Source organism: Ceratosolen solmsi, unplaced genomic scaffold (assembly GCF_000503995.2).
Source record: "Ceratosolen solmsi marchali unplaced genomic scaffold, CerSol_1.0 scaffold35, whole genome shotgun sequence".
NCBI classification, from domain to species: domain Eukaryota; kingdom Metazoa; phylum Arthropoda; class Insecta; order Hymenoptera; family Agaonidae; genus Ceratosolen; species Ceratosolen solmsi.
The window spans coordinates 7100968-7123070 of record NW_011948423.1 but is presented as its reverse complement, the minus strand read 5'-3'; the positions used below and the strand labels follow the sequence as shown (position 1 = coordinate 7123070).

Here is a 22103-nt window from a genome sequence, read left to right as displayed (position 1 = left end):
TGTATATATATATACATAAAAAATTCGTCTAATTTTGTGATAAAATGCGTGACATATATATGATACAAAATTAAAACAAATAAATATGTAACGGTACATAAGAAATGCAATGTAATATTTTGCGATTCGCAATAATAGATTAAAAAATTTAATTGTGCTTAATATTTTTTTCTCTGTTTTGAAAAGTCTAAATAATAATTTGCAGAAAATTTTTATGTTCAAACAATAGAGAATTATATTTTTAAGCAAATTCCATAAAATATGAGAATATTTTAATATTTCTTTTAAAAGTTTCTTTATTTGAAAAATTATTATATAACTTTTTTGTCAATTAATTTATTCACATTTAATGAGAAAATTTGTAATATCTTTACAAATCATGCTTTATTACAATCTATTAACATTAAACAAAAGAATTTGCTTTTATAATACAAAAATAATAAAATATTAACTCAAACTTGGCATTGCCGTGCAATATTATGTATCATTTGATGAAATATTAATATAATACAATTTCTATTGTAATTTTAGTGAATAATTTAACTTGACTTTATTATTTAATTAATAATAATTATAAAGAACCGTTTTATAAAATATGCTTAAATTAAGTAAAGTAAAGAAGATGGTAAAGCAAAATATGTAAAAATCCTTTCACATTCCGTTAAAATAATTAATTTAAAAATAGAATTAATTATAATTACTGACTTCATCTACGCGAATCTTTATATGTGCTGTAACTAAATGGGCTAAGCAAAAGTGGAACATGATATGATGAATTAGGATCTTTGATATCAAAAACGATTTCGATGAATGGATAAATAGTTGCTATTTTTCTCATTGCGTAATATTTTTCTACGTCATAATGAAGTTTATAACGTCCGGTTGAGAGATTGTTTGTAGCTGAATTTAAAAAATTATTGCAATTACCATTGGCAGTTGTGATACTAAAATAAGAACATAAGTATAATTGATACGTTCGTTAAGATGTAAAATTATAATTATAATAATTACCTTTCATGAATAAATGTCCATCGACCATCTTGTAATTTGTAAAGACTAACTTGCAGTCCACAAACTGGTACTCCTTTACTTGTTTCCAAAACATGCGTACTAACAATTGGCTTCTTTATTAAAACGGATTTTGTCGTCATTAATGAGGTGTTTGACGATAAAATATTCTACGTAAAGAAGACAAATTGATTGCATAGACTACATAATTATTGTAAAATTCATATATTGTTTAATACCTTATTTGTAGATTCTTGACTAGTACTCGCCGTAGTAATATTAATTTCAGGTATTGTATCTTTAGTATTTTTACCATCCCGTTTTGCAGTTTTAAATAAAGTTAAATTTTTATTGAATTGATTCAATATAAGCTGCGGAAGTTTACTTTTTACTAAAGTATAGGATTTTCCACCAGTAGAGAAAAAGTACACTTTTTTTGAATTATCCGAAGGTAGTACAGAATTTGTAGTATCCAATGATGATATGGTATTCTTAATCTCTTCATCGTTACTCAATTGCTTCTCTATTTCGTCATCCTAATAATGTTGTTGTATTAAATTACCAATTAATGAATTTTTTTTAATATAATCTCATATACGACGTTTAATCAGCATTAAGAGTAATTAGAAAAAGTTACAGCAGCGATAGAAAAATCCTTATTATTGAAATACCTAATGTAACTTACCGAGCTATTTTTAATGCTCGAAGAATTTGACAAATCTTTTTGTATGTCAAATTGATTCTTTGAATTTTCTAAGTTCTCATATTTAATGAGTTCATACGATTTACTTTCTTCGTCGTCGTTATCGTGATTTGGTTCAACGACCATTTGTAATTCAATGGATTCGTTATTCTCTGTCAAGTAATCCGATTGAACGTGGGACATAGCTTGCGCTAAAGTATCCTCGGCCTGTTCCTAACACAGATAAATGTAAAAATTGTAAATTTATACATATATATGTATATAGAAATTTGTTTAAATCAACAGAAATATACCGTAAAATTTATTACCTTTTGAAGACGAATTTTTTTCACTGGGGTTGCTGTATCGGTATCTGTTTCTTCCACAATTTCTTCTTGCACTTCGCTTTCAATAGTTATTTCCTCTCCATCTTGCACATACGTTGTATCGTCGTAATTTGAATCTTCGTAATCATCCACATCTAATCTTTCGACAACATAATTCATATCATTCGATATTTCTTCCACTTGTTGACTGCTTACTGCTTGCATCTATACCAAATGATTTATTATAATTAAATGCATACGTATGCAGTATATATATATATAGCACATTTTTTTAGTTTAAAAGTAAATGGCGATGTTTAAATCAAGCGGTGAGTACCAAAGGGACACGACATAAATAGTAATTTACTAAACTTTTCATTTACATAATGCCTTGGATATATTGGATACAATACCTTATTATATTGAATAGCAGCTCTTTGATGCTTTAAGGTACACATGTGTTTTAACAATGATAATCGATGAGCATGTAAATTCCTTTGGCAAAATTTACAAAAAGCTCGAGTTGCCTGGTATGGTACCGACGTTAGCCATTCTACGAAAGAAATGAGAAATAATATGATACTATAAAACATGGCTTTAATGAAAATGTAAATCCGTAATAATGGCCTAAGGTATTTGCCAGAATTTCATCAATAACAATGTTTACCTTTAAAGTCCGTCATGTGTTCCCATTCTTTACGATATCGCTGTGTATAAACGCGTGTTTTAGCATGACTGATTTTTCCAGTTGGCGTTAAACGTACGATTTCTGATGTATTATTAGATTCCACTTTCGGCGTAACTTCTACTTTAAGCACAACATTGTCTAAAATTGCCTTATCCTCCTCCATCTACAAGTTCTGTTAAGCGGCACGAAGCAGGATTATATGCACTTTCAAAAACACTTCAAACAACCAAATGTTCTTGAATTTCTCCACTAGATCACCATATAAATAATAGTTTTTTTTACGTCACGGTTGAATACGAAAAAGCTCGTCACTAGTACCGGGGCCTAGAGAGAGAAAATTTTCTAACATTCCGAGAGTGGTGTGTCGTGTGTCGCGTATCGCTCAATTATACTCGCCGATGTTTATATTCTGCTCAATGTTCTCTCCAACTCTAGAACAGAAAATGAACTCCCTAGAAGCGGATGGCATGCCATTTAGGCTTTAGAAATAAGTTATTTTCCAAGATTTCCAAATGCCTTTAGCTGGCCTCTGAATCAATTAGGGCTAAAATGGCGCTTACAATGGTTAAGGAGACTAGGAGAGTCGAGTAACTTACCTTTGTCTCTAGGTAAGTCTGGCCACGGTCGTAGCCGTGGGGTTAATTGGGATATTGGGGGAGGTGCGCGAGACGTGGAGGTAGAAAGAGCGATGCAAAGGGAAATTGCGAATGTGCGAAGAGTCCGAAGAGACGCATATGGGAGGGAATAAATTTTTTCGTTTTGAGGCCTCGTCTTCTTTCATTGTTCCAAACGCCATCTACCAAATTTCGGTGTCAAATTGCCTAATCCTTATAAACTCGGGCGAACATGTCACTTTACTTTCCTTTCGTCCCCGTCTATCTCTCATTCTCTCTCTCTCTCTCTCTCTCTCTCTCTCTCTCTATCAATCACCCTCAATCACCAACTCTCGTTCCAACCATCGCCACTCCGTATAAAATCGCAACATATACGAGGCATTTTTCAAGTAAATTTTTTTTTTTGTGATCCGTGCTTTAAATAGAGACTAGGCATTCGAGAATGTTTTTCTATCTATTATTCGTTTTGTTCCTGGTCAATCAACCGGCAGCCCCACTAATTATAATTATAAAATAAAAGCATAAATAAGGGAGCTCGTGAATGATGAAATTAGGATGATTTATTTTCTCTTCTAGACAATTTTGCCGTTCATTATGGCTTGAGAGCGAAAGCCAATTGGTCAATATGACTCTCAACATTGCCTGAATACACTTTGAAAATACGAACTTTAAATATCAAATGGAATATATATATATATATATATATATATCTGTGTGTGCGTTTGCGTGCGCGCGCGCGCGCATACACAATATTATAGGGAAACGCTAGTAATTTATTATTGTAACATTAGTACGCTTAAATATAGAGTCTGATATTTATTTATCTAGACTTGCGAGAGTCAAGTCATTTGGTAATATTTTTGTTTGATTTGAAATGCGAAGAGAGGCACATCTTTCGCTCATATTTGACATTATTTTCAGATAAATGAACTTGAGGCACCGAGAACTGACAGTAATATTTCAAAAACGATTTCAAACTATGTTATATCGAGACGTTTTCTTCGCGTTATCCCAGGCCAATATACGTTTTTTATGTGAATCTAAATATTTAATTTTCCCTTTTCTCACATAATTCAGTATCATATTGGCACTGTCTGCAACTATTGTACGTATAGGTAAGAGAACAATAAAAATTTTAAAAAAGTTCATGCCAATGTACCGGCAATATTTTAACAAATTTTAGACGTGACAAATTATACGTGAAACGAGCGTCGAGGGTCTTAAAATTTAATTGAAAATTCGAAAGTTCGAATACTTGTTTGAATTACAATAAAAATACACCCTTCAGCTGCGCGTAAAATGTGCTTCTTACTTCTGCAACATCTTTATAAATTCTTTTACCTGAGACTATATATATATATATATATATATATATATATATATATATAAATACGCGCGCATATATACATGCGTATGCACGTACACATAAGTGTGTGTATATGTATGTATATATATATATATATATATATATCTATACATATATATACATATGTACCTGCCGGCGCCTATTGCAGATTTGAAAGGGTCCACCGCTTTTCTGGCGTCGCAGGTTCGCCGGCGGCCGTTACAATTATATTATGGACTGAGTAGTTCTTTAAGATGCACCTGACGTCATGCTGCTTCGAATAATTTTATCTTGTAAATTAAAGTAATTACACAAGTAAAGTTCCCGAAGAAAGATAAACAACTTATTGTTGTTAGTATAGCTGTCGATGTAGGTATAAATATTATTTTTAGTTAGCGAATTTCATAGTCGATGATTGAAAATATTATAGAATTGTTACATCTGCCATGATATGTATATTAAAAAAAATTTAAGTATTCCATTATAGTGCTTTATTAAATGTTTTATATTATTTTTCAGAGATGTTGGATTAACGAGGTGATAAATTATCTTCAAAATGAACCCATAAGTGCCAGGTAATTCCAATAAATTAATTAATACTATATAGGGCATTATTTTTTAATGCATTACCTATTTAAAATAATGCGTGATTCTTTGTGTTAGACAAAGAGAATAAAAAATGAAGAAATATAGAGTGGAAGCTTTTATAATACCGAGTCAAACTAAGCTTAGTATCGAATCCAATCAAATTGATGATGTTAAGCTTGCCAATAAATTAAAAGATCAATCGTTTAGCTCGGTGGAAGAGATGCAAATTCAAAATGACATTAAAGAATTAAATGAAAGTCTGGACGAATCCGCTAGCTTATGCAATAAGTTAGAGAATGATGAGCAATACTCGTCAGAATTTTCAGAGATATTTTTTGAAACTAACGAGCATATCTATGACGAAATAATCCTTCCAGAAAATAAGGAAACGATAAATGTTAAGAGCGAAGTTAATACGGAATACACAAAGGCCTTCCTTCGAATCGAAGAACCTATCTATGACGAACCTTTTGTTGGAGCTTTGTACGATATAAAATCGAAAGAAAATAATAATATTTATGATGTGCCTCAAACTCGATGGGCATTAGGCACTTCTAAATACCGACGTTTTGGAATAGTTGCGCCAAAACTACCAAAACGATCCAGTAGCTTGAAATCTATAACCGAAGACATCGAAGGGTTTGATACTTTGCAAGAAATGTGTGGTGGTCGTGGATATAAAAATGCTCGTATACCTAATGGTCAGCAACCGGAAGATATAAGCGAAGAAATATTTAAAGAAAACTGGATGCAAAGACTAGACGCTTTAAGAAAATTGGAGACATTGTTAAAAGATAAGGAAATTGCATTGCAATCGAGAGAAAGACTTTTATTTAAGAAAGAAAAGGAATTGAAAATTTTAGAAAGACTGGTAAAAGATAAAATGAAACAAGCAGAATTGTATGCAAAACGTTATAAAAAATCATTGAGTTCTGAGAGCATAATAAATAATGAACGAAATGTAGAATGTAGATCTTCTAATGGCTCGAAAGGTCTTAGTAAAATTGAGGTTTCAACAAATTTACCCAATTTCCCATTAAGAGTAAATTCAAAAGCTATGCAGATAAATAAAGATGAACAAATCTTAAAAAATTTACCAAATTCAAGAAATTCACTCACGTCGGACAGATTATGTAATAGAATAGGTAGCGTGAGAAAGCCAAAACATCGTCAAAAAATAAAATATGACGATTTTGATTCGACTTTATCAGCTGATAATGGAGACGCGTCCTTCATAATAACTTCAAAAATATTTGATCCAGAAATATTTAAGAAACCAATGGCATTTACTCGATCGGCGAGTGAAAGACGACCAAGAATTGATCAACAAGCAACAGCATCGAGACTCGGTAGCTTAACAGATAAAGACAAGCACACCGATGGTTTTATAGATGTAATGGATGAAAAGACATTCAAAAAAATTAGTGAAAATATCCTTGCCTCGCAAGATCAAGAAGCAATATTTTTAAATTATGGTCTTATCGATAAAAAATCTTTAATTAATAAGAAGAACGTAAATAAAGGTAACTCGCTCGATCAAAAAAGAGATACTTATTTAAATTTAGAATGCACAAATAAATCAAATATGACAAAAACAGCACCAACTGAACGTCCAATTTCCTGGAGCGAAGATACAGACGATTGGTTAAAAAAGAAAAGACAAGCCTATAATTTAGCAACGAAGAATGTGATGGTACAAAATATGGCTGAAAAGGAAAACTTTAATACATATCCAAAAATGAAGAAATCTGTGAAAAACACAGTGAAAAAGGAAAATAGTCGAAAAAAATTTTCCTTATTTCGTTAATTGAATAAAACTAAACATAACCAAGTCTTTGAAATATATGAAATATGTTTCCACTTAATCACGTCTAATTAATCATTAAAAATACCTTAAAAATTGCGTTCTCCGTCTATTTCTATAATAACATAATATTATATATATTAATATAAAATTAATTTTAAATAGTTATAAAATTCCATAATAAATATTTTCAAAATACGATTTACATAAAAATCAGTGTAATATGTTTTGAACATTTTTATTTATTAATAAGATAAGCTAAAATAACAAAGCTTATAAATGATTATTAAAACTGCATCGAGTATAACTACTACCAGGATGGTACTTCGGGTGGAGTTGCTCTTTTATAAAGAGCTGATTTATCTCTAAACATTGATAATCTTTCATCTTCCAGGTGATCCAATTTTCGGCCAATTAAATAGAAAACTAATGGAACGGTGAATAATAGGTACTGTTTAGCGTAATTGATTTTCACCATTTTTATATCATTTAATTAAGTTGATTTTGTGCAGCTTGACTTTGCTTCCACTTATGCGTATGATGTAAATCGGCAAATATGAGACTAAATATTATAGTTGGAAATATTATGACTGTTCTGTACTTTTTAAACAGAAATCCAAGTTTTGAAATACCCATTAAACTGTAATTGATATTTCTATTTAGCAATATGATATTATATACGATATACTTAACAGCTAAAAGTTAATAATAACAGATATGTCCACCTAATTAATTAAGGTTATGTGCATCTATCTATTTATTGATTATATAAGAATGATAATTTTAATATGGCACGAATTATTAATATTGAAAAATGAATTTAATGAAATTATAAAAATTAAGTGCAATATTGTATGTGTAACATTATACAGGTATATATACATAATGTCAAATACCGATAATGTAACATATACATTATTAATCAATTACTCATAACCTTACAACATATATAATTGCTTTATTGTCAATAAACTTAATACTTATATTTATCATTTAAACATAGATTAAAAACAAATATTAAAATAATTTTCGTAAATCCAAAAACTGCGCTAAAAAAAACACACACACACACACACACACACATATAGAATAAATTTTTTAACCCAATTACCAGTGCAAATGATCTATTCTTATAAGTATTCGTGCATCTCAATTTGTACTCTATATTTTCCTATTCAGATGAATGTATGTTAATGCCGATGATCTTCGCCTCTCCAATCCCTATTCTTAATAAATTAGTGTTGCAGATTTTTTGAAATCATAAACTTACTAAGGCTTACTAAGCTGAGATTTTTACCATACATGAAAATTAGTAAAATGAACAAAAGTCGTGGACCTTTTTACGCTTGCGCACTAGTAATACAAGCAAGCAGATTTAATGTAATTTTATCCTAAAGTAAGAAAAATAGGTTTCTTATGCATGCGAGGCAATATCGTGTATATTTTTGGATTCTAATGGTCAGGTTTCATGGTGCAGGAGTGAATTGGTTTGATCCTGGATAAATATAATATATAAGCAGATGAACTATATTATTTATAATTACACGTGGGGTGTCCCTTTTTACGTCCTCGAAAACACTTGTTCAAGCAGGTGTTCAAGCATAGCAATCAATCAATCTAAAGCTGTTACTGGCCATTCAATTTTACACACCGTTCAGGGCCAAATTCTTGCACCTGGACATTCGACTTCCATTAATTTTAAAACCAATTGTCCGTGGAAAAATTACAATACGGGAATGTTCCCGTGCCCGAATCATGATAATTTTTATGTATTTGTGCTTGCGTAATATAAATACAAAATACGTGCGAATATCGGGAATATGTTCAAATGCGCTTATACGCTTAAAAAGGTAGGATTTATTTAAAGGTGAAAGATTTTTTAAGTAAACTGAGCAGGTTCGGGAACTTAAATTAATTATAAGATACTATCGTCTCAAAGCCATATTTATATATATTTATATATTTATACACGATATACTCGGTGTTAAATTCAAAGCGTAAATTATTTTAGTATATTATAATTCCTGACATTTACTTCTGACAGTTAAAAACATTAAATTAATTATGTAAAAACGATGCGGTTATTTTATCTGCTCTGATTGTGATTGCTAAAAAAAAAAAAATGAAAATTTGGATTCATTTTGGCCTTCAAGATGTCTCAACAGCAAACTCTTTACGAATTTTTAACTGCTTTAGGAAAACTAAGAACTGATTGTACAAATATTCAAATACGATCGATCGATCTCGTATCAAATGATAATCAATGGTCTAATGTTGGCCGGTGGAGCAGCAAGTGGAAGGGGCTGGTGTTCTTGGCGGTGTTTGCCAACCAATTATAAGGTAGATTTTAAAGTGCGAGACATAGGTTTCAAAAATTCAGATCTGCTTGAATTTAAGGCTTAAATTCGCCCTCGATAGTCAGGTCACGTGCAGCCAGGTCGCTTCGAATTTGGATAGATCTTGATAAAAGGATAATTGAAAAATGACTAAAGTTAATAGTTAACTGAAAGCTCGCATACTTTTTGCAATATTCATTAATATTTACCGTTATTTCTTTTTATGTAAGAATCGAAGGGAGATTATTGTTCGAGCACTTTACGATGGAATTTTTCATTTAAACGGCTGAAAGTTTATGGTGAAATGATGAAAGCTATGGTTTATCATTTATCATTTATTACAGTTCGTAGAAAGAATCAATTAAACATGAATTAATCATGCATTTATAAATCTGTGAATTTCAAAGCTCCACCTATTGGATCTCGAGATTACCTAGCGGTTGGCAAAATATATATGTAATATATATATATATATATATATATATATATATATATATATATATATATAGATATATTAATCCAGGATTTATAATATATTCGATGGATGTATTAACGGGATGCGGAAAAAAACAAGTTCACAGTTGAAGGTTAGGTTTAAATATTTAAAGGGACCTCAAGGTTATTGAATAGTAGTATCTTAATATTAAATTATGCTTATCTTGTATTGTCCACATAAGATTATATTGCATGTTCAATTCGCCGTATAATGTCCAAAATGAGAGCTCAAGACAAGGACAATAAAACGCTTCCAGATAAATTGAGACAATTTTTTCGTATTAATAAGGGTTAGTATTTAATGCGTTGATGAAAATTTATTTGCTTCACTTGTTTAACGAGCTCCTTAATAATAAACTGTGTATTTGCAAAATTTAGGAAACTTTCGAAGTCGTGAAGATATTACATTGACTCATGGCATTGAGAAGGAAATTAGCTCCGACAGTCCAGTCCATTGTCGTACAAAAGTTATAAAAGATTTAAGCGATGCTGTTTTAAATAATCAATGGGAGGATGTAAGTATTGATTGAATAAAAATGGAAAGAAATAATATTAAATATCCTTTGATCGACTATTGCATGCATTAATACTTAAGTTTTTCTTATATCCTAAGTAATGTATGTATAAGATATTACTTACATTATTATTATTATTGAATCATTATAATCTTACTAACGACTTGTATTTAGTGTGCTGCAGAAAGATTGTGGTATTTGGTGCAGGATTTACTTGGCCAAGATGTTCCTAGAGAGCACAGACATATAACATTGAATTTTTTAAAATGTCTCGTTCAAGGCCAATATTCAAGGCTTTCATCTTTAATGAGGGTAAAGTTCTTCAATGTTGTCAAAGAACACGATATTCCAGAAGATACAGGCTTAAGGTAATTTTTATAAATTTTTTTCGTATTCCATAGGATTATCGTTATATTTCTTTTTATAATAATAAATGATTTCTAATAATAATTTTAATAGGCTGGAACTATTACAAAGTTTGACTGATAATGGAAAAGATATTGTTCATCTAGAGGAGAAAATGGGCCCTTTTCTGCTTACCTGGATGCCCACCGTAACAGGAGCTGATGGAAAGCGCGGCGCAGACTTCTTATCTCTACTTGTTAATGTTATTAAATTTAATTCGGCCTGCATCGACGAAGATATTATATCTGGTCTTGTTCAGTAAGTATTGGCATCTTTTTAATCGGTACACATATTTCTCAAATGTTTGACTACATAAATTGTATAATTCTTCAATTTTTAGATACATTTGTCACTTGTGCTATTACAGTAATAGCACAGAAGTTGTTTCAGCCAGCTTGGAGGCACTCGATGCAATTGTTTGTTACAGCAAGTTACAGCCAGATTCGTTGCAAACATTTATTATAGCATTATGTCGAAGCGTAAATGTCGAAACTTACTGTCAAATCAGTTGGAAGGTAAGCTAATTGCATTTTGTAAGGTGGAATAATTATTGAAAGATGAAACGATCGATTTATCACATATTGTAGATAATGCGTAATTTATTGGGAACGCACATGGGACATTCGGCATTATATAAAATGTGTTATTTATTACAAGAACCTAATTTTCAAAAAGATGTTCGTCTTCTGAGAGGTGCTGTATTTTACGTTAATATGGGTTTATGGGGTTCGCACAGAATACCTAAATTAAAGTGCACACCTTCGTCTGTATTACCATCATTTTATCAAGCATTACTTTGCAATCATCCCATTGTTATGTACGAAGTCACCTTGTCGATTCAACGATTGGTTAACAAATATGGCATCGAGCTTGAGCAACCTACTTGGAGCATTATTTTAGATATAATTGAACAAGTTATTGCACACACAGGTAAATAATCATCATATGGATTATACCTAAAATTATTCACTTACTAAAACCATCGATAATAATAATAGAGAGTAGTAATCAACCAGCTACCAAACAAGTTTCAACCAGTTTGCACGTAACGATCAGTAGTATTGAAAATCTGTTGGATAACAATTGCTATAACGGAAATGTCCAAAGATTTTACGAACTCGTTGAACGTTGTTCTGATGCAAGACCGGTAAGTACTGGTTTATCGAATGAACGAGTCCTTTTTTCATGCATTATATAGTATTTGAATTTTCTTCTCATTTCTTTCGTAGGAAGATTCTGTCCTGAAACTTATAGATTACAGGGCTTCATTGATTGGTCCGACATGTTATCAGTGGCAATCTAAATTAAGCTCTTTGATCGAACGTTATTATAAAATTGAAGCTAGAACCAATATTCGCGTTAAGGTACTCGACGTTTTGAGTGATGTCATTCAAATAAACAGGTATTACGAAATGGTCAAAACAATATTTTCTAATTTTATATAGATATTAAGAGTTTTTTTTTTTTTTGCTTTGTCTTGTATGAATGAAGATCAAGGTACGAGGATGAACTGATCGAACGGATCGTTGTACCGCACTTACAACACGTTGAAACTGATTCTGATGTAACGATACGCAATTGTGCTGTTCATTTATTGGTTGATTTATGTTTGGAATGTGAATCAAAAAGATGTATGGAATTGTTAGATATTTTAGAAAGGGTAAGCTTTAAACCAAATCCACTGCGATCAGTGAGTGTCGAGTAAGATGACAATTATCTTTTATCGTGCACCGTTCATTTGTTTACAGATAATCAACAAACCATTTACACTAGATGCGCCAGTACAAGTCGACACGGATATGAAAGATGTGAAAACCGCGGTTGTCGGCGTCATAAAGATTTTAACGCAAAAAGTTTATCGTTTGCCATCCATTCACGCCATTCGTGCTTACCAAGTGCTGGTGAATCATCTAGAATTGCATTATCAAGATATTAAGGAAATTTTCCGAGACGTTTCTACAATTCGATATTTGGTTAGTTGACAATTTTAATTATATGTAAAATTGTAAAATATAAATATTAAGTAGACAAATTTATAAGTAGAGAATGTTATGTAAAAAAAAAAAAAAAAAAAAAAAAAAAAAAAAAAATAACAAAAATATTAATTTGATGATATAATTATATCGAGTTATTGAATTGCATGAAAATTGTTTAAAATTAATCATTCACTTTGATATTTTATAATTTATCATTTAATTTAAAAACTTTTTCATACGTCTATCATTGATGTTACCTAATATGAGGCTAAAAAGCCTTAAAAAAAAATTTTTTTAAAAAATCAAAAAAACTGACTTTTTTTTATATATTAAAAAATAATTTGTAATAAATGTTGTTGGAGTTGGAGAGAGCGATTATTTAAATAAGAGAAAAGAAGGGAATAAAATGTCAGCCTCTCGTCTTATATATTAACATGTGCTATAATAATTTTATTAACATCCACCAATTCTGTCATTTCACGTTTAACAAATCTCAATTTAATTAAAATCAATTGATCGTCAATTGATAGCCACCTAATCTTCTAAAATTTTCGACAACCATTCCCTTCCAAGGCATAATTTTTCAACGCGAATTTCCAGATTTTTGAGTGCTTCCTGAAGGCCAGAGCCAATGGATTGGGCTACCTAGGTTTCCCGGACCCGCTTACCAGCATCGTCAATCGCTACAGTCCTTACCTCGTGCTGGAAAACACGGCGTTCAGCTCGAGCGGTAGTGGGACGAGTCCACCACCCGCGAGTCCCGTTCCCCTGCAAAGCTCCTCCAGCCAGATCACTAACATCTCCTTGGCTCATGCGTGCAAGGCTGTGACGACGGCGGTGAAGCAGGAAAAAGGTCAGCGATCGGATCAGCCATATCGGCGCGATAGTCGTTCTTATAATAGTCGGAATGACAATAATAAAAATAACAATTATATTGAAAAAATTAAAAATTCCCATACTTAAGATCGGCAGTTATAATTTTTCGATGAAATTGAGACGCGCGAGCATTCGTGCGCTATCAGTGGTAATTTCTTCTCATACTAGTTTAATATCGCCTTGGATTCAGGAATCTTTACGGACTTGTGGCATAACAAAATGAATGTCTTAAAACGCAAATCGATTTACGCGAGCTCAGCTTAAAAAATTCAATGAAATTGTATTACTTTTATCGATTTATAGATAAGAGGCGATCTCAAAGAAATAGAATGGTCAATGAAAATTGATTGACATATCCGCGTGTTTATGTGAACTGTAAGATAGGCAACGATATGCCCAATTAATCGAAATTCGAATTTTCGAAAGTAAAAAATGCTCGAACAAACGGTGTTTATTCATTATGAGTAAATTAAAAGTTTGATCGTCGAGTACAATTGTCATTGCATCATTCTATGTATTATAATTATAAAAGCGAATGTTCGAATGTCAAGAGGCAGGAGAATTTGATGGATGCTTTGGAGGGAAAGCCTTTCGCAATTATAATTCAATGTAATATGATCGATATTGTAATGCGCTTTCTAGATTGGCAAGTTTTGCAGCTGATACTGAAAGAATTGCCCTCGTTGCTGCAAAATAGGGCGTTAATTTTGTCCCGTCACAGTAACGACGTCGGATCGCTTGCAAGCGCGCTGTGCTCAATGGTTCGTAAGGACATCCGTAAAAATTTATCTATCACAATATAATGTCGATCGGGCGAATGAAGCTACGTGCATTTTTGTTATTCTTTTTCTTTTTGCTTTTTGTAGATCGATGACAAGAATTTCAGACCAGCGGATTCATTACAAAATGTCTTGTGCAACACGCCCCCCAAATTTACGTTTTCCGAATTTCGTGTACATTTTTATCCTGTTCTCGCATCCTGCACATCATACCATGCGCATTTTGATTTAAATACTCAGCAGCGTCTTATAAAGTCTTTTGAAGTAAGTATTCCGAGCTTACGTTTCTATTATCGAGCCTTGGCCAACTTTTCTTTCAACGATTCTTGAATATCAACGCTCATTCCTCTTTAATTTATTATTTAGGACGGTTTAAGAACAACGTGCGCAAGTCAATGTGTTACGAGCTTAATGACCTGCACCTTGGAAATGCGCGACACTATGTCAAAACTCGTGTCCAACGTCCTTCTAAGCCTATCGAAAATATCAGGCACAGTTCACATTGCAATTCCAATATTAGAATTTCTGTCGAGTAAGTTACATAATGAAGATTCATCGATAAAGAATGAGAATAAAGGAAAACTTTGTTGTTTTAGCGCTCACTCGTTTACCTAAAGTTTATGCAAATTTCACGGACGACCAGTACATGTCGATATTCGCCATAATTTTGCCTTACACAAAGCCAACTAAATACAATCATTATACAGTCTCATTGGCTCATCACGTTATAGCCGTATGGTTTTTAAAGTGTCGACTTCCATTTAGACGAAATTTTGCAAAATATATTACTAAAGTAAGGATAGTCTTATGCTTCGAATTAAACTCTGCTTACGGAAACTCTTGCATTATGCTTATGACGTGTATGAAATTCTTTTCAGGGCCTGAAAACTAACGCTAAAATGCTGTTAGAAGAAGGAAACATATCAAAACCAGATATCGGCCTTAGCAACGAAGACTCCTCCAATAGAAAGCGCAGTTCCAGTCTCACGGAACAAGTGGGTTTACTTTCATTAATAACAATAACAATGATAATAATAGTGTAAACGATAAAATAAAGCGAGACACAGTAAGGGCCACTAACGAATGACAATCGCAACGATTTACGTATTACAGGGTAGTAGAGCACGAAAATTCGTAAGGGAAAACAGAGCTTTAGACTTGAAACCCCCGGTTGATAAAGCTTTAATGAATTTCCATGTTGAGCTTACGGAAACCTGCATCGACCTCATGGCGCGTTACTCATACTCCATGTATTCAGCACGTCCAAAGAGGTAAATGATTATTATCTCGTTCTATCTTGTCCTATGGCATTGCAGTGGCAATTTGGCATTTGGATTTCACTCTGATTCGAGCTAGTTTTAACTAGCGAGAAACGATATTGAGAAATCGAAAGGCCGTAAATATCAGACGAGCAATGTTCGTTATCGAAAGTTCAAGTGACATTATTAATGAAATACGTAGCTTAAGCGTAAGAGGGAATTCTTCCCTCCGCTCAGCTCCCAAACATTCATTCCGCGATGCCACCTCACAATGGCCCAAAACCATCCTCATCATTTTCATAACTTTTTCTCCTCGCCTTAGGCTTTTAGCGGCAGATTTCCTTTTGAAAGAGGGCCATTCGGTAACGTGGATATTAGGGAACAAATTAATCACCGTCACTACGAGCGGTTGTAGCAATAAAGCGATGCGTGGTCCACTATGTGATAATTGCTGGGCAGCCTGCAAATGCAGTCCGGATCAAACGAGGTCTAGTCACTCGAGCTTGTTACGCGCCTCGAGCGCCGACGGGAACAAGGAGGATAAGCTCTCTCGGCAATCGTCCGACGGGCACGCGAGCTCCAGTGCCAATACAGCGGCCAACTCGCCGACGGATGAGAACAAGCAGCCTCTTGAGGAGTCGGAGGTGCTTGAGCGAAACGAGCACCAGCAGCAGCAGCAGCAGCAGCAACAAAACGAGACGTATAAGCTCGAGCAGATGATGAGCACAGACAAGCAGGAGGAGCATCAGCCGTGCGCTTGTTGGTGCCAAGGCTGGGCAGAAATATACGTGAGGAGGCCAACTGGCGACATGTCCTGGATTATGAGAATACAGAACTCCATGAACCTCGACACGACTTATGATTTGCCGCTCGATAATATCACCGCTCTCTACATGCCCACGACAGACATGTTGCCCCAGAAAAATCAAGATCTCATGTTGGAATTTTCCGAGGACGAAATCCCGGTCAGTGTTTTCATCGTCATGTTCTTCTTCTTCTTCTTGTTTGCCTTTTTTAATGCCTTTTTTTAATAGTTTTTGTAATTTATTCATTGTCCATCACAAACCCATCCCATCCCCTCGACCCGTAATAAGTATGCGTAGATCGTAAGACATTTTATTTTTACAAAATATAAGCCATAAAATTTCAACAATTAAATTTCAAGATTTTAAGCTTTTAAGTAGATCGACGCATCGAGATTGTGCTTCGACTACAATAACGATCGATCGAATTGACAATGGTTCTTTCAATATTATCACCAGGATACGGCAGAAAAAATTCTTGAATCAAATCAAACGGAGGCTGGTCACGTTATCAAATCCGGAACGTCGTTTGCTTCGGGACCGATCGACATACCAGGCTCGCCCGCGCGTCCTAGTACATCCAGACCAAGCCCCCGAGACAGTCTTGAGAGCTTGGACGAAGGGGAGGAAGGTGCGTTAGATGAAATAATAATAGTCACGTATTTTTGAATTAATTCAATAAATCTACCGACTGCTAAAGGCCATTCTTCATCCATAAATGTCCATAAATTTTATTTGTAAATTTGTTGCTTTAGAATCGAAGAAGTCTCGTAATCCAGTCCGTAGATCCAACTCGAGTCCGGAAATGAGCTCGAATTGGAAGAATCCTTTCTTAAATAAAGAAAAATTAAATTTATCGCAAGCTGAGCGAGACGATGGTAACGCCGACTCTGATGCCAAATCGGACGAACTTAAGAAACACATTAAAAACACTTATTCTAAAGATATGAGGTAGGTTTTTAATTTTCAAATTTAAGTTTAATACGTCACTTTATTTTTCCTCCTCCCATCTTTCACGAATTTTAACGAACGAATGAAAGCAAAGAATGTAGCGTAGCTAATTTTAATTTTCTTTGGTCTTTACCATAAACATTCCTGTTCCTTTAGAGTTAGCTGTGAAGCTATACCCGAGGAAATATCGGGAATGGGTACTACACCGCCTTCGGCTGAAAATATTGGTGAACATCCGTCAGGACTATTGTCGCAACGATCTTACCCAGGTGCCGGCCAGGTTACGCAAACAATAACTGCTACGAGTAATACAGTGCCTCCCTCACCCACTACCAGCCAGGTTGAACTTCTAAATTTCTAAATTCTCTTTGTTCGTTGATCCGTCCAATAATCGTAAATCTTTATTTTAATGAACGATGCTTTTTTATTCGCTAGCCCGTCACGAATTTGTTGTTGTCGCAATCACAGCTTGGTCCCAAGCCACCTCAGTCGCCAACCCAAATCTATACTCGGCTTACGAATTTAGATTCGAGCCATAGTCGGCAGTCGTGGATCGTGGACTCGAAGCCACCAATTGGTAGAAACGTTCTGATAGAAAAAGTAGGTTTCATTTTGTTATCTTTGTTGTGTCGATGGGGGTAAATAGAGTGTCCTTTGCTTGCAACATATTATTTTAAGCAGCTTCGAGAAGACAAGGCAGATCCATCATCGTTGCCACCCCTTGCGTTTCGTGATCGTGGGTATACGATATCAGTAATGAGTCCGGCAAAAATTAGACGAAACAATCCACCTCGAATGAAAGATCCTCCGACGCAAATGAATTTACCCAACAACAGGAGTGGAATTAACCCGAGGTAATATATATATATATATATATATATATATATTTCATTGGCATTTTAGGGATATTATATTCGCTTGTTTATTGTTAAGCGAGAATATTTTTAATGGATTTTCAGCTTTGTATTTTTACAATTATACCATTCCGCCCATTTCGGACTATCGGTGGAAAAACCATTATTAGTGCCACAAACCAATGCCCTCCTACAAACTTCTATTACAAATTTAGATAGAATACAACCATACGAGACTCACAAAATTGGAATATTGTACGTTGGTCCGGGACAAGCTTGGAATGAAATAGAAATTCTGGCGAATCAACACGGTTCGTTGCGTTATGCGCAATTTTTGCAAAGTCTTGGTACACTCATAAGGCTTAAGGATGCGGATGAAAGTATTTTTCTCGGTGGACTCGATCGCAATGGTGAAAATGGAAACTTTGCGTACATTTGGCAGGATGATGTTACACAAGTGGCATTTCATGTGGCAACATTAATGCCTACCAAGGCTAGTGATCCTAAGTGCACTTCGAAGAAACAGCACATAGGAAATAATTACGTTTCAATTGTATATAACGAAAGTGGAGAACCATATAATATTCAGACTGTCAAAGTATATAAATATATATTAATAATATATGTTGTTGAAATGAAAAAAAAAAAAAAAAAAAAAAAAAAAAAAAAAAAAAAACAACAACAACAACAATAACAACAACAACATTATCGAGCCTTTCAAGCTTGCATTTCATACATTTTTAGGGTCAATTTAACTATGCTTGCGTGGTCATTCAACCTCTTGATCATGGAACTAACCAATTGACGGTACAAGCAAGAGAAGAACTTAGCGAGCACATTGGACATAGTGAGCCAAAAATTATATCTGATCAGAATTTGGCGATTTTATCACGGCAATTAGCTCTTCATGCGAACGTAATGATTGTAATTTAAATTTTCTAACGATTCTGTGGTGGTTTACGAAATTTTTATATTGCAGTTAGCATCGATGGTTTGTTCATCGTTGAAGCAGAAAGATCGTAATCCTTATGCATCAAACTGGTTAGAACGATTTCGTCACATTAAACGATTAAGAAAGCGTGTGCTAGAGGAATTATTACGAAAGAATCCGAATGACGATGGAATTAAAAATTCCTTAGAAGAAGAAGACAAATTGAGAATTGTGGATGACCTTGTTCAAGACTTTACAGATTTCACGACTTAGATAATGTGTTTTTATAAAGAAAGTGATAGTGATTTCATGTAACTGTGTATAAAAAAAAAAAAAAAAAAAAAAACTTTAAAATATCGTACTGAAATAGATCTATTTATTATTAAAATGTCTTTTCTTTTTGTAGCTACATTAGCCAGCAATTCATACATTTGGAATTATTTCACTTATTGCAGACTATTTAATTTAATATTCAATATTCTTCCTTCCACTTTATTAGAAAATGCATATATTAATTTTATAAAAATTAATGTTCTCAGTTTACTTATGATTCTTCAATTTCAACCAATCGACATGCCTTCCGTATCGATTGGTTTAAATACTAGACAGGATATTGCTTGATGCGAAAAAGCATCAAATATTTAGACAAACATGTTAGATTAATAACATTTCAAAATTTATAAAAACCATACTTTTCTATACCTCTTTGTATAATTCTCTTAACCATCGGAGTAGAGTAGAATTGTTTTTAAAAATTTATGAAACCTAAGTTTATATCATCTTAACAGTTGGTTATTAAAATCCTATTACTATATACGAGTGCCAGAGATATAAATCCACCCTACACAAGCAATAACAAGGCACAATAGTATATTCAAAATATATTTTAACATCCCTTATTTTTTAAAATTCCCCACATAAATGCATAATATCTGTAATTATTAGTATATTCGAGCATGTAAGGTCATAAAAAAAATCTTAATTTAACGTCTTTAAGAATTATAAAAATATAAAATTACTTTATAGATTTGTGAACTTAGTAATAAAAATGATTAAATAAATATTTTTTATAATAAATAAAATAAATTCTTATATTTTTCCTTATATTTAAATGTAGCGAATCGTTTCAAATTATACATATTGCGCTAAACCATAGATTCCAAATATATTTCATAGATTGAAAGAAATTTGCATTTCTTGTGAATGTTTTATTTGACGAAGTAGCGGTAAATCCGATCGCATTATACCGTAATAATTCAATTATTTTGGCTCTTTGACAATTTGAAATTTTTACTTCCGCTACTGGGGAGTTTGAGGTTCCGTCCTGATTTTCCTGAATTTATCGTCCACTGTACATTCCCCATCCTTTTATAACTTTATTAAGTATTAAATTATTGGGTGTAGTCTAAAATCGGAAAGTGTAAGCTTCGAAAGAACGACTCGTTCTCGACAAGATAATCGTCAATTTATTCAATAAGATATAATTTTAAAGGAAGTCTCTAATTACGTTTAAGGTTAATTTCTAACCCATAATTTTTTAACGCTCAATAAATCAGTAAATCCTGTGATTTTTAATTTTTCTAATTTAAATAAACAGTATGTTGTAGCAGATCGATGGTACGTTTAACTTATGGTCGTCTGTACTTCGTGCTTTTAAATATTTTTGAAATTTCTTTGAATATAGACTAGAGTTGTTAAAGAATTTCGCTAATACAATGCGACGCTTATTTTTAATTATTTATTTGTTAATAAGTTCTGTCTATTGTGGATCTGAGGAGCAAGAAGGTGTTAAGTACGCCGATAAGTGCGAAGGTCTGCTTTTATATTTATTAGTGGTTGAATTTATGTTAAATCTTATTGTTGTTTACCATTATTTTTTTGTCCACAGTTTGTAAAGTTGTTGCTACAGAATTAGAAGCAAGACTCGACGAGACTGGAAAAACAAGTGATGTTATAGAAATTGGTTATTCGGTAGATGATGTTATTCCAAAAAAAAGAAAAAAATATAAAACATCGTATGTTTCATTATATCAAATAATTGCAAACTTGAATAAGAATTATTAATATATGCATAATTACATACATGATATATGTATATCTATATGTATATATATACAAAATTTTTCAGAGAACTGCGATTAATAGAATCGTTAGAAGATATTTGTGCCAGAATTTTGGAATATAATATTCATAAAGAAAGAACTGACAGTACTAGATTTGCCAAAGGCATGAGTCAAACTTTCAAAACATTGCACGGACTTGTGTAAGCGTCTTTCATCATTTTATTAGTTCTTTCGGCTCTTATATTAATTATACGTATAATTTACAGGGATAAAGGAGTTAAAGTTGAACTAGGAATTCCATTTGAATTATGGGATAAACCATCGGTCGAAATAACAACGCTAAAAACACAGTGTGAAGATTTGATAGAAAATCATGAATCGGATATAGAAGATTGGTATTACAATCAACAAGGAAAAACTACGTTAATCAAGTATGAATATCTCTGTTAACTATTATTTTCGCTTACATTCCACTCGTGTATTAATATTTTTGTCCGATTTGTAGATATTTGTGCTCGGAGCGCGCTTTAAAAGGCAACGACGATTCCTGTTTAAAAGAGAAAGGAGACACGAGCGAAGCTCCCGTAATTAAGAAAAAAGATCAAGAAGAATTGTAATAGATATAAATAAGCCTCTTATCTTGTAACAAACTATAATATTCAAGCGATGCATATTTGACATATCAAATTTCCAAATATAAAGTGGTTTAAAGATCGTTCAAAATTAAAATCATGAAGTACCATGTGATATTATTTTAAATAACATTGTATATACTTTTCATTCCACTTTTGTAATACATATTTAT

The 22103-nt window shown here is 32.9% G+C and overlaps 5 protein-coding genes across 5 annotated transcripts; 3 read left to right on the top strand and 2 right to left on the bottom strand.

Moving 5' to 3' along the window:
* Positions 1-667: 667 nt before the first annotated feature.
* LOC105362272 (uncharacterized) lies at positions 668-3339 on the bottom strand. Its single transcript, XM_011499669.1, has 7 exons — positions 2684-3339; positions 2430-2569; positions 2020-2241; positions 1694-1924; positions 1248-1544; positions 1012-1178; positions 668-944 (listed from the first exon to the last, which is right to left on the bottom strand). The coding sequence occupies exons 1-7, from the start codon at positions 2865-2867 to the stop codon at positions 707-709; spliced, it is 1479 nt and encodes a 492-aa protein (XP_011497971.1). The 5' UTR covers positions 2868-3339; the 3' UTR covers positions 668-706.
* A 1856-nt stretch (positions 3340-5195) lies between these two features.
* LOC105362426 (uncharacterized) lies at positions 5196-7058 on the top strand. The gene is made up of 2 exons (XM_011499866.1): positions 5196-5238; positions 5327-7058. The coding sequence occupies exon 2, from the start codon at positions 5343-5345 to the stop codon at positions 7056-7058; it is 1716 nt and encodes a 571-aa protein (XP_011498168.1). The 5' UTR covers positions 5196-5238; positions 5327-5342.
* A 276-nt stretch (positions 7059-7334) lies between these two features.
* LOC105362271 (NADH dehydrogenase (ubiquinone) MNLL subunit) lies at positions 7335-7695 on the bottom strand. Its single transcript, XM_011499668.1, has one exon. It carries the CDS (start codon positions 7531-7533, stop codon positions 7366-7368), a length of 168 nt encoding a protein of 55 aa, XP_011497970.1. The 5' UTR covers positions 7534-7695; the 3' UTR covers positions 7335-7365.
* Positions 7696-9943: 2248 nt separating this feature from the next.
* gig (TSC complex subunit tuberin) lies at positions 9944-19559 on the top strand. The gene is made up of 26 exons (XM_011499667.1): positions 9944-10176; positions 10265-10401; positions 10576-10769; positions 10861-11064; positions 11147-11321; positions 11394-11736; positions 11805-11953; positions 12036-12208; positions 12298-12466; positions 12555-12779; positions 13383-13635; positions 14301-14419; positions 14525-14701; positions 14804-14969; positions 15034-15230; positions 15316-15432; positions 15551-15708; positions 16019-16661; positions 16959-17130; positions 17255-17450; positions 17607-17790; positions 17886-18050; positions 18132-18304; positions 18410-18902; positions 19049-19219; positions 19284-19559. Exons 1-26 carry the CDS (start codon positions 10098-10100, stop codon positions 19506-19508), a joined length of 5457 nt encoding a protein of 1818 aa, XP_011497969.1. The 5' UTR covers positions 9944-10097; the 3' UTR covers positions 19509-19559.
* Positions 19560-20531: 972 nt separating this feature from the next.
* Positions 20532-22049, top strand: CNPYb (FGF signaling regulator protein canopy b). Its single transcript, XM_011499666.1, has 6 exons — positions 20532-20749; positions 20833-21047; positions 21124-21250; positions 21364-21498; positions 21565-21729; positions 21804-22049. Exons 2-6 carry the CDS (start codon positions 20951-20953, stop codon positions 21913-21915), a joined length of 636 nt encoding a protein of 211 aa, XP_011497968.1. The 5' UTR covers positions 20532-20749; positions 20833-20950; the 3' UTR covers positions 21916-22049.
* The last annotated feature ends 54 nt before the right edge of the window (positions 22050-22103 follow it).

Coding starts and splice junctions, on each gene's coding strand:
- LOC105362271 (XM_011499668.1), bottom strand. CDS start 7,533: ATGGTGAAAATCAATTACGCTAAACAGTACCTATTATTCACCGTTCCA.
- CNPYb (XM_011499666.1), top strand. CDS start 20,951: ATGCGACGCTTATTTTTAATTATTTATTTGTTAATAAGTTCTGTCTAT. Junction 21,048..21,123: donor GTACGCCGATAAGTGCGAAG/GTCTGCTTTTAT, acceptor TTTTGTCCACAG/TTTGTAAAGTTGTTGCTACA. Junction 21,499..21,564: donor AAAACATTGCACGGACTTGT/GTAAGCGTCTTT, acceptor TATAATTTACAG/GGATAAAGGAGTTAAAGTTG.
- LOC105362272 (XM_011499669.1), bottom strand. CDS start 2,867: ATGGAGGAGGATAAGGCAATTTTAGACAATGTTGTGCTTAAAGTAGAA. Junction 2,570..2,683: donor ACACATGACGGACTTTAAAG/GTAAACATTGTT, acceptor TTTCTTTCGTAG/AATGGCTAACGTCGGTACCA. Junction 1,179..1,247: donor GTCAAGAATCTACAAATAAG/GTATTAAACAAT, acceptor TTCTTTACGTAG/AATATTTTATCGTCAAACAC.
- LOC105362426 (XM_011499866.1), top strand. CDS start 5,343: ATGAAGAAATATAGAGTGGAAGCTTTTATAATACCGAGTCAAACTAAG.
- gig (XM_011499667.1), top strand. CDS start 10,098: ATGTCCAAAATGAGAGCTCAAGACAAGGACAATAAAACGCTTCCAGAT. Junction 11,954..12,035: donor GTTGTTCTGATGCAAGACCG/GTAAGTACTGGT, acceptor TTTCTTTCGTAG/GAAGATTCTGTCCTGAAACT. Junction 18,051..18,131: donor GAAACGTTCTGATAGAAAAA/GTAGGTTTCATT, acceptor TATTTTAAGCAG/CTTCGAGAAGACAAGGCAGA.